The 12,112-nt window shown below is 47.5% G+C and overlaps 1 protein-coding gene across 6 annotated transcripts in view; it reads right to left on the bottom strand.

Moving 5' to 3' along the window:
- LOC118504791 (dual specificity protein phosphatase Mpk3) overlaps positions 1-9,426 on the bottom strand; it is a 30,155-nt gene extending 20,729 nt beyond the window's left edge. The window contains exons 1-2 of one of the 6 annotated variants that reach the window (XM_036039761.1): positions 9,280-9,426; positions 5,212-6,025 (exon numbers count right to left, since the gene is read on the bottom strand). In XM_036039761.1, the coding sequence (XP_035895654.1) occupies positions 5,212-5,665 (454 nt within the window). In that variant the 5' untranslated portion in view covers positions 5,666-6,025; positions 9,280-9,426. Of the gene's footprint in view, positions 1-5,211; positions 6,026-6,717; positions 6,934-6,957; positions 7,103-7,151; positions 7,299-9,279 lie in introns of those variants that run through there. The other 5 variants (XM_036039760.1, XM_036039762.1, XM_036039763.1 and 2 more) reach the window with 5 other exon arrangements.
- Positions 9,427-12,112: the final 2,686 nt, after the last annotated feature.

The following is a 12,112-nucleotide window of genomic DNA, read 5'->3' as shown; positions in this document are numbered from 1 at the left end:
TCCATTGATATCTCAACACTGCAAATTGTCACCTATGCCTCTCTGCACGAGCTCTTCCTGTGCTGGTTTGATAAACGTGCGCAACAGGAAAGAAGGTGCGTTCCGATAAAGATGTCGCGCAATCAACACGATCAGTTGAGGATGTTGCGAACGGAAGTACATCGTTTGCGCAATCCGGAAATCCGTACTCTATACAAACACCGGGACAAAGAACCTGGGTGCGCCGGCAACGCACAATCTTATCAAGCGGCGCGCTGCTTACGCTTGACACAGGCCGGAAGCTATTGTGGAGCAATTAACAGGTCTTTGGGGTGATTTTGTAGAATGAATTGATTAACAGTGGGGCTGTCGGTAATGGGTCTGATTCTGATTGATTAAATAATGCAGGGCCCGGTGCAACTGGAATGATTAGAGATGTCATACTGAATCCTCTGTTGGTCCTCCGGTGTATGCTGTACAAGGTAGTACTCTCCATTCTTTGCCAACAACTTCCAAACCATTTTGACACTTCAATTTCAACATCAACTTCAACGTCAGCTCCCGCGACAAACAAATCTTGTCACAGGAAGTGATCCCATCGGCAAAAAAAAAAACAAAACGGTATTGGAAACCGCTAGCTGGGTAGATAAATGAAATATTAGCGGAGCGTCGGCAAAAGCCGGACCAAACGCGACCCACGGTGGCTGGGCCTCTGTCACATGTGGACAGATGTAATATCTGCCCGCGCGCCACACCAAGTTGGAGCGGAAATTGTGATCGTTTCGTGAAGGAGTTGAAGATGGAGTGTGTTGCGCCGTGTCTCCTGTCCGGCGTTCGCACCGGTACGGACCCACGAACTGCTGCCGAGTCCGAACTGAAATTTCAAATGACACCACCGATGAGGCAGGCCACCGGTGGGAAGGCTAACTTCTGCCCACGAGTGACAACACGGGTGCACAGGGGGTTGCCGTGTGTGAGGTTGGTTTCAAGTTACCCGACCGATGGCCTGGTTGAGAGCGTCCACTATTTAGCATACGGGCACGTTATTCATTTTTTAGCGCTAGTGGGTTGTTACTAGCGCGGTGTCACGCGGGTGTTGTACTCCGATTTCCACTGTACACGGGACACCACAACAGGTAGGTCGAACCCTGGGGTTTGGTGCGTTGTGTGGGTTGTAATATTATGACGAGGTGACAAGAAGAAAAAATAATCATTCCACAATCGGCCTCTAAGCAAACGGTTTATCGACATCGTTACTGGTTCGGATTCGCCTAAGGGTGACACATGACACTGGCGTCACACGTTATGACTCTAAACGCATAACGTTCACCTGCAGGGTCTTGAAGGTGGGATACCAACAAGTGGCAGCTTTAGACCACCTTTATGCCGTTGCAATGCATAACTACTTTGTACATAATAAATCCAATACGATCCAGTTTCTTGGAGTACTCAATAGGTATAGGATTTTGGTAGCTGAGCTGGTTTGTCATATGTAAGCAGTGTTTAGTACTGACCATCGTTGCACGGGCATAACAGGAGTGAAATCAATATCTAGACTAAGTATCCTGCTAATAATATAATCCAGTCGAGGAAGCAAAAAATGGCAGTCAAACCCTTTAGAGGTTGTAGAGCCAAGATCTCAGAAGCTTTTAGTATCCAGTTAAACTATCCTTGGTCGAGTGCTCGGTTGTTTGGTTACTTTATGATTTAGTAGATTGGATCGCCCGGTTCCATTCTCAGTACATGATTAGCCTACTGTACTCTAACCAAACTTATTCGCTCCACAGTAGTGAGGTCATTGTACAACCTACATATTCCAGTCGCGACAGGGAATCCAGGTGGTCTAAAGTAAGAAAGATCCAACTGTTAGAGAATCTCCGCTTCAATAATAATCTTGGACCTGGCATCTGTTTTCGTGACATACATCGCAATCTAATTATGCACAAGACATGCTCTCCATCTCCATGAAGCAAACTAGCCTATAATCATGCTTCATAAAACTCCTCTAAATAAATGTGCAAAGTGGACGACATTTCACCACCGGCAGGGCATTGCATGCGTCCAACGGTTTCATTGTTTTGACAGTTCCGAAATTTCAAACCAACCCACCACAGTAGGCAAGCTAGACGTGAAAAGGAGAAACAATGATACATATTTTTAGTAGGCCGTGACGCGGTATTGCCCGGCCAGACCAGACCATGTTCGGGAGGTACGCGCTGTTCATTGCGTGGGCTACTCTACCACTTTTAACTTCAACTCGAGTAGATGTTGTTTTTCAAATACGTTGTTCGTCGTTTTTTTTTTTCATAAATTTACCGGTGTCCATAAACAATACCCCTTATAGCAACGTGAAGTGGTTTCCTTCTGCTTGTGAGCTACTCGCTCGGAGGCTCACACTCCGGATCGCAGGGTTTACAGACGCAGCGGATGGCGTTTTGTGCGCGGAAGAGGCTGCTTTGAATATTTATGAATGACTTATTATGTGTCTCTCGCGCTTCGATGCATGTGTGTCTGTGTGCTGTGTGTGTGGATGTGGGCTCTGTTGTAATCGTTGCTTCCCACCGCTTCACACCTACCTTACCCCCCTTCCTTTACATAGGTTCCCACCACTCTTTTACTACAAACCATTCGTTCGTGTAACTCCATTCATAACCCCCTTTCCAGCGTGTGGGTTTTGCTTCTTTTTTTTCTACACAACTTCCATACCACTTTGCATCCGTCTTCCCACTTCCCTTTTCTCCCCCTCCCCCTGCTACATTCCGCTTTGCGCACACATTACGCATCGCTGGTCAACCACACCGGTATGCGCGTTTTTCCGTTTTTGTTTCTGCCTTGCCTTTGCACGTAAGCGCAAAATGGGTGGTTGCACAAACGGTGGGCGAAAAAGCACTGCACTGGCACAGCCATGCATGCAGTGAATGAAACGCGGGATTTCGAAAAATGACGGTCATGAAGAAGCCTACACACACACACACACACACACACGCACCAGTAGGCAGAAAAGGCACACACAAAAATGAAACTCCACTTGAATTGCGGACGGGGACCTGCGGCTGACTGCGTAATGGGGTCTCTTGATCGGGAAGAAGAGACTGACGCGTAACGGAAAGGCAACCCCCCGTCCCTTCCTTAAGGTGACATTCCCCTTCTTCCACCTACTGCGGGTGCAGAAACCCAAGACAAGACCGGGTTCTTCCGCTGTTGGCCCGATCTCGAATGATTGCTTCCATTTTTTTGTTTGCTGTTTCGTTGATTTCCTTTTGGCTCACACAAAATTCCCATACTATCGAGCCGCGTATCGGAGCTGATGATGGGGTTGTACAATGGGGCGTCACAGTCAGCGATGGGGTAGGAAGCGAGCGACCGGGTGAATGGGCGCAAGCGACATGAATGGAAGCGCAACCAACCCGCGCACGCAACGCGAAATGAATGGCAAACGAACGGAGCAGCAGCAGTGGAGTCGTATGAATGAAACCAGCCGCGTTTGCGTGTGACCGAAGCGAAGAAGTACAAGCGAGCGAAAAAAAAGCAGGCAAAAGACGCACCACTAAAGTGGTTGGTTTATGGTCGAGTCCCTCCTCTTATTTCGCTCTTTTCCATTGATATCAAAGTTCAACTAATATGTCAATTCCGCACTACTAGAGCGCACGGTCTTACATTGATTTAGTTCGTGAATGACGATGTGTGTCAAATGGAAGGAACGGCACAAGAAAGGCCAACCGAATGTGAGAAACAATATAAATTGTTTTCCGGACGACACAGCACATAAAACAACCCCGGCCGAGGTGGTGCTTACCGAAATAAAATCAAAATCTAATACGGGAAGGAAGTGTTCTTCCGATCATGGCGTGGACGGAAATACCGGCCCTCCCCGTTCTGTCACCGGAATCGTAAAGGGAAGGAAACGGTGAGTCGTCTTCGTGATGACGATTGAATATACAAACCGAAAAGACACCATTTCCGGCGGAACAACAAAACGCAACCGGGGAAACGAAACGTTTCGCTCGTATCGTACAAATCGCCGCCCAGCCCGAACGGATTCTCATTACGGAAACGTCGGAAACGCTTGGACCACGGCGGCACTACACCGACAGATACCGGGAGGGCAAGAAACCATAAAATCATTGTAGCAGTCTGGCGGACCTCCTCTCGCATACATTCGCTTTAACGATCGCTTTCGGAATGCTTTCGCCCGTTGTGGGGCGAGGACGATGGGCGTCCGAGTGCTTTGTTTTAATTTGTTGACCCGGGGGAAATTCCGATGCGCGTTTACGCATCATGAAGACGATACTAGTCGTGTCATGTAATCCCGCTCACGAGATCGTACTTAATGCGATATTTCTGCCTTGTATCAAAAGGACGGATTTTAAGGCTGATGCGATGCGCCTGTGGACTAGTGATTCATCAAATTCTCCAGCTACTCTGTATAGACTCAATTTTGGCACAGTTATCTGTTGAATTAGAGCTCCGAAGGCCTAAACAGTCGAGGAACTGTGTTGTATTGTCAAGGTTATTCCTGAGTTAAAGAAGATGGAAATCCCTTGCTATAAACGAAGAAAAACGAAAGAGAATCCGGCCCTAGTCACTGGACAAAACTGCAGAAGCTAACGAGGAAACACCTTTATCGTTCCGTACCTGGAGTTCGCAAAGTTTAGAACATTCGTCCATATGGATAAGAGAAGCTCCAGAACAGAGTGGATATTGCTAGACAAAATCCTTCATTAAAAACTTTTCATGGCTGATCGATAAGCTATTGCTCGGAGTGATCTCCCGACATTTATTGAAGAGAGTCCTAAGCTCTCACGACACTCGTCCAATAGTCTTCTTTTTTTGGACCAAGCCTCGATCGGAAGACGAGGATCTATTGATCACACTTATTTTTACGACAGCCATGGCAAAGCTGTAAGCTAGGTACCGCGCATTACCATTCTGACCGCAGCAGGCATTCAAACGGTGACTAATCTAAAACTCGGAACGGTTCAAGACATTCCGGTTGGTTCTGACATACAGTGGGCAAGTGAGCACGACGCTGATGCACACCAGATGCAACATATCCGTAATCATGCTATACACAAAGAGCCGTTTGGTGATTCATAACGCTACGGAAGCTTAAACGCTTTTCGAGTAGTTCATCTTCGGTCCAGATCCGGTTTGCTTTCTTTGTCTGTATGAAGTCATTATTCGGGGGCCCAAGCTAAAAGTGTAAAGTGTCCCTTAAAGTTAGCAGCTTACCTTCGAGACAGACCACCCGGCAGCCATCTTGTTTGAGCTTGCGGTGCAACACATTAATCGTGGTATCGTTGTTACCACCGGCCGTTGCTGTTGGGCCCGTACCGCCGGTCAGCAGCACGAGATCTTCGCGGCAACCACCACCGACACCCGCACCACCGCCGTCGCCCACCGACTCGTTGCTGTTGTTGTACAGTACGAAGGTGCTCTCCTTGTAGCAGGACAGGATGCGCTCCTTTAGATCGCGGCACTTGATCGTGGACGTTATGTCGATCTTGCCGGCCGCGAACCGGCGCAACATGATCGACGGTATGGAGAAGTTGACCGCCGTCCGGATGTGGCTCTCCGTGTACTCATGCGAGCTGCGGCAGTCCAGTATGATGAAGTGTTTCTGCGACTTGCGCAGTGCAGCATGCAGCTGCTCGCTCGTTATCATCTCGATATCGTGATCGGGCATCGTGGCTGTGTGCGTGTGTGTGGACTACGAGCCCCCTTTCTTCCGCTCTAGTTTATCCGCTTAGTTTCTGGGCCCCCCGTTTAAAACCTTCGTTGCTCTATTATCGCTTATCGCACTTTTGACACTTTGTTTGTTTACCTTTTTGGTGATGCGTTGCACACGTCTATCGCAGTATGCGCTGATACAGCGGATCGAAGCAGCACATTTCTCACTCACTTGTGCTCACCGTACTTGCTCACTCGCAGGGGCAATATTATTCAGTGCGCTTGCCTCTAACTACACAACCACTTTCACAATAAGAACATTAGCAAATCTTTTTACACTTGCATCACAACGGCCGCGAGTTTTAATTTTATTCATCTAAAGGGACATGAGAGATAACGAGATAATGAGATAATGATTAGCAGAAACCATGAATGAACGGGTGAACGTTCCCTCTCGCGGGGGGTTACAGTGATGACGTCATCAATGACAGGCAACGCGCCACGATCGAGCCTCGGTTGCACAAATGCACCGTACCAAATCACAAACCCACACACATGCGCGCGCACACACGCAAAGTAAACGCATGTTGGATCATAGCTCAGCGAGTGAGCACGATCGAACCGTCGGCCTGCTCATCTCATCTCATCTCATCGACATCTTTCCGCTCACTTACTCATTGCTGGCGATGACCGAACGGCGACGATGACGATGATGATGATGATGAGAAACGAAGCCACCATACAGTTACAATAGAAAAAAGCGAAGGAGAAAAGCGGTGAATAAAGCAGCGCGAGAGAGCGAGAGAGAGATAGAGAGAGAAGGAAAAAAAAGCTTTTAATGCGTGTGACTTGATTCGTTTCGCGTTTGTGTGCTGCAACAATTGTACGAAATTGTTTTCAATTCAATGCTTCCTTCTCGTGTCTACCACTTTCTCTTCTTCGTCCACCCCCTCTGCCCTATATGCACGACCCTTCCTTTACTCGCCACTGCACTGTGTGGAGAGGTCTATTTGTTTCTGGCTGGTGTTTCTTCTTGATGAAATGGAGTTCAGTATTCTTTTTTCTAACCGGATAAATCCACATGTACCGAATCTCTGCTCTCTACGACGACCTTCTTCTTTCCAGCGTGATTGTTTGTGGGCATTCTCATTGTTTTGCTTGCTTCCTCCCTATTGCCATTCACAAACGCGCGCGTACACACATTCCCATACATAGCAACACGCACACACACTCACGGAATTACACTAGTTGATATGGATTGCCTCGATGGGCCAAGAAAAACAATAAAATATCGAGAAAGCTTCGAACCGGAACCTTGTCACTGGATGGAATGTGCTTCGGCGTTTTGGAGGGCCATCAGTTCCTTCCTTCACTGAGCGATTAGAACTCCATTCATCACTACACTCTCCGAATGCCTCACTGGCTTGATTGTTGATCACTAGCGGGAGGAATCATAATGCCTAGCTTCCACACTACCACCACGAGCACGAGCAACAACTTACACCAAACTCTACACTGGAAAAGAACGCGAAGAACGGAAGAACCGGTCATAAACGCATTTTGCTCTGCGGGGCGAGCGTTACACCTTCGGCGAAGGAAGCGTGAAACAAGAATGAATGAAAAGATGTACGCCAAGATGAAACAAACGGTGTTGTGTTTTGAATCACTTGAGCAATCGTACGCACACTACGGCAGCCTGGCGTTTGCACGCACACGCCTTTACCGCGAGCCTGTTTATAGCGTATGGTTCAGTGCTGTGAAAGTCCATAGAGCCGACCGATTCTCAACGACTGGAAATGGTGAGAATTTCCTCAATGTTTCTTGTACTTTTTAAACATAGATGATCATTTTCATTGCCTTTGCTAAATCTTGTTTTTTTTTGGCGAAAAAGCGCTTCAAGTGCTTTGTTTTGAAATAAGAAATTTGAACCGGAACACAACAGGGCTGTTAAGTTGCGTTTACACGACGCAAGGGACTTTCAGAATATTATTTCAAAAATATTTTTACTTTTCAATTTTGTTGCATGTTTTACTTGAATTAGTAGGAAAATTAAGATCACAATATTTATTATGGGAGAAGTGAAATAGAAATAGAGAATAGAAAAATAACACCAATTGTGAGTCGAATTATTCTTATTCTTAAATAATTCTAAACTTATACGCTTTCCGAATTGCATTACAAAGTGAGCCAATATTGAGCTGGTTAGAACAATAAGTAAAACCTACAAAGCATCACTTAAATAAACCACTAAAATGTAACGTGTAGTAACGCCCTAACGTAATGACAGTTGACCGCAGTTGTGACAGCAAGAGTGATCAGTTGGCTAATCAAAAAAACTGTTTAAAATCGGCAGCAAGGACATTTAAAAGTAAGTGCAACTTTTACAACAATTTTGAGGATGACTTCCAAAAACTGTTTGTAGTTGAATACCATAAGACACTTCTTTCCAGGTTTTGAAAAGAATAGTTTGAATCCAACTGCAGCATCCATTCGAAAATCTTTTTGCAGCACTGTTGCATCACATCACACACAAGTCACTTAAAGCTCCTATTTTCCCGCAGTAAGCCACACATGAGCCCCCAAAAACCTAATCCTACCGAATGTTCCCATCTACCCGATACAAGAACAAGGTGCGGTCCGTTTTCAAATTGCAACTGAACGCCCCAAAAATCTTATCAGCGCACAGGCTCTCCCTTCGATGACGAAAGATGTACGCCTTCACCTCCCAATACGCCTCCGAAGAGACGGTACGCCCGCCAGCCCACGCGGGGTGGTTCGCGTTTTTAGAACTTGGAGGAATTGGATTGCGTAAATCCTTTTTCTAGGAATGCCGCCCGACTGTGCCCCGACGAACTCATGTGCGAAGGCGTGTGTTTTTGAGGGATGCTCTCGAAGGCTCTTGGTGCCGAGCGCGGGTGTGTGGGCGAGGAGTTTCACGCAAGAAAAAACGGCATCCGAAAAGGATAATGATTTTGCGTGCACGCCGTCGTCGTCAGCAAGTCGGTGGTTCTGCATCACCCACACGGCCACTCGGCGAAGCCCGCATCATGCGTAAGCAATGACGTGCGAATGATGATGCTGGGAGGGCGTTCTTGCCAAGCGTACCACGACGAGGCGGCGTCCCAACGTTCTTGCTTTCTCAGTATAAGCGGGCGGGCGCCATCGGATGCTGTTTGATGTAGACGACCCCGAAAAAACCCCCGTGTTGATCCCACGCACAGGTCGATTATTGACGTCAAGTCGGAGAGCTTCTGCAGGCGCATTCGGCGAAGGATGTGGTTTTTTTTTGTTTTTTTGTGGCAATACCATCCCGGGGAGACTAAACACACTATTGTAATATTCGGGCACTTTTATAATAGACACACTTAAGATGCACATGTTAGGCACTCGGGAATACTTTGGTCGAGTCTTTACGAGTGCCAAACATCAAACGCTCCACTGTTACAGCGTCCGTGTCCTTGCACAACAATCGCCACGCACGATGAAGAGGAGTGAGAAAAAAACGTAACCCATCGAATACACCTAGTTCCACGGCCCTACATGGTCCTGGATTCGTTCCAAAAACACAGCACGCTCACAGCACTAGAGGACATCGGTCCAGAATGCAATTTCGACACCCCCGATAGTCACCTTTCCAACAATCTGCAGACACACATAGAACACAGACCCAAAACAGTCGTGTGTGTACCAGGCACCAGGCCCCAGCCGTCGCGATGGGTAGAATTATTGGCTACTGGTACTTGCAGCCTCCGAAGAAGTGAAATGGGAACTAAAACAGAACCAGCCAGCTTTCTCACCATCGCCTCGTTTGGGGCGCACATGCGCACAGCGCGCCAACCGAGCGACCGACCGACCGATCCTTCTGTCATGTGGCTCCAACAACGACAGCAGGGAGATGACAAGGGATAAACATCGCAGGGACTCACCCGCCAGGACCACCACCCTTCTTCAGGGGAGCGACATCCGCGAGACCTTGAAGGACGAATTCTTTCGCCCAGCCCAACGCCACAGCCACGAGACGGAGCAACACACACACAAGCGTAACAGCGGCCCGAGCGGGAGCGAGAAAGCCTGTGTGTCGTGTTTTTCGGATTCATTCATGGAATTCTAGCGTTTCGTTCCATCGGTAGTGTTGTCGGAGGAGCACACTATTGACTCAGTGGGGAGGATATCCGGAGCAAGAGGGCGCAAGGGAGATGGAAGCGGGAACCCGCTGCAGCAGAACTGCACTAGATCCTACTGGACGTCCTTGCTGCAGTGTTCCTAGGAATGAGAGAAGCGCTCCTAGGCTTGTTGTTGTTGGGTAACCGATGCCCACCGACTGCAGCACCACGGCAAGGACAACTTCCACTTCCTTCGCTGCAACATTGGCAAGTTCGCATGCGTTACGGCAGGACCTACCCCGGGAAGGGGGCCGAACATCGGGGGCATAGCAAATGGAAGTTTAATTCATCAATTGTCTCGTCGTCGGGGGTACTCAATGGGTTGAGCAGGGACGAGCGCTTTGCATCACCAGCTAGCTAGCTAGCACATGGCGACCGGCAGGTGAATTCGTTATTCGTTCTTTCTAGTAGTTCTCCGGTTGATTGATGTATGTGCTACTGTGCCACTGAATGGGGAGGGATTGGAAATTAAATTAAACCAGACACCAGGAGCGAGACGGGGCAATAAGGAGAGCGTGGTAGGCAGTTCTTGCGTTTTCATGAATGGTCGTTTCCGGGAGCTGAAGTTTCTAACCTTGCAAGGATTAGTTTTTCCCTATTCATAAGAAACTGAAGCATAGCCAAATGCTGCTCCATAATAGGATTACGAAAACTACCTTCTCTTTTCATTCGGAAGCATGTCTGCTTGCTTTGTTAGCTAATTGAAGTGTATAGTTTTATGAATGGTTTTATTGGGTCACTCGAGAGCATGGCTTTGCTGCCATGCATTAGTGATTTCATTTGAAAATTGAATGCCAAATGTGATCCGCAACCTTTACAATTTCGTCTTAAGAAGGCAGAACTCTAGCAGAACTCTAGGGCAGAAGAAGAAGAGGCTATTTTGGAAAGCTTCTCGTGCGTCGTTACCACACAAACAATACAGTCCCTCATAAGGCATCAGCACGATGGGGAATACGGCAGAGCGGAAGGTTTGTGTGGTATCTACTGATTCTCAGGCAAAAGACGAGAATTTGCAACTGGGTTGGGTACCGTAAAATGGAGCAGAAATTGATCAAGAAATATCCGTTCTGCCTCCTAAGTCTGGATTTCAATGCAGCTATCTAAAAAAAAGTGAGGACGGTCCATCACTCACCAAACTTCTTCCCAACGCTTAGCTCTCCCACGTGGTAAAGATCATGAAATCTGTGAAGTTTTGTTGGGGTCCTACTTACTTATTTATTTGCGGTCTTGGCCTGCTGCAACAATCCTCGATCCCGGTCGTTCTGGCGGACGCATCAATGCCATCAGTCCATCTCAATTTGGGCCTACCACGCCTCCTCTGTCCGTGTGGACGACCTAAAAGGACTTTACGGGCTGGGTGGTCCGGTGTCGTTATCATGACGTGACCAGCCTACCGGAGCCTGGCGAGTCTAATTCGCTGCACGATAGCGGCTACTCCATTGTCATTCCACACATACGGGGCCCAAAAACCCTTCTGAGCATCTTCCTCTCGAACGCGGCTAAGAGGGCTTCGTCAGTTTTGGACAGAGTCCATGTCTCAGAGACGTATGCGAGTACTGGAACTATACTCATTTTGGGGTACTCTCTGTGCTATTTTTACCTTCGAGGATTGCCGACGATGTATTGAGTAGTGGGGCCAGTAGGAAGTGAAATGAGCTGATGCGTTTTATCGAAGATCACAAGCTTCCTCAATTTTTTTTTTGGCATACCTTGTTGGGGAGACCTACACCAATAATTCTGTTGAAAAGCCTGACAAAAAAGAAGGTAGGCAGAGCCCAAAATCAGGGTCGCAAAATTTTTGATTTTTGATTTTTCTTGAGGCGAAGTATTGGAGCAAAATTGTATCCATTGAGACATAATTTCTCTTTTTCGAGAAGACGGATACGTACGTAGTGCAAGAGGCACCAAGCGAAAAATTAAGCCAAATTGAGAGGTTACGACGAAAACAATGAGAGTGTTGATATTTTCATTCTATCGTAGGAGTGCCTCACGTCGCAGGCTCGTTTTCTTTGGTGAATTCTTCCATCGCATCCTCAACGCATTACGCGCCACTTCACTTAAACACGTGACCTTTGCAAATGCCACTGAGCATTGGGTAGAGACGTGACATATAGACCGCTCCTTTCCAGTTCCAGAACGCAGGATCGGCGTTGGCGTAATGACGCTTCTCTGTTTTGTGTCGCTGCCTTCGAGCTATGAATGAGCACTGTTCCTCAAAAAACAAGGATACGCCGAAACAAAAGTCAATGGAGAATATCACACACAGTCTCACAAAACGATTCGTGTGTGTGTGTTTGCTG

This window comes from Anopheles stephensi, chromosome 2, assembly GCF_013141755.1.
Source record: "Anopheles stephensi strain Indian chromosome 2, UCI_ANSTEP_V1.0, whole genome shotgun sequence".
In the NCBI taxonomy this organism is placed as follows: domain Eukaryota; kingdom Metazoa; phylum Arthropoda; class Insecta; order Diptera; family Culicidae; genus Anopheles; species Anopheles stephensi.
Note: the sequence above shows the minus strand (reverse complement) of the source record. Positions and strands in the feature narration are given on the sequence as shown.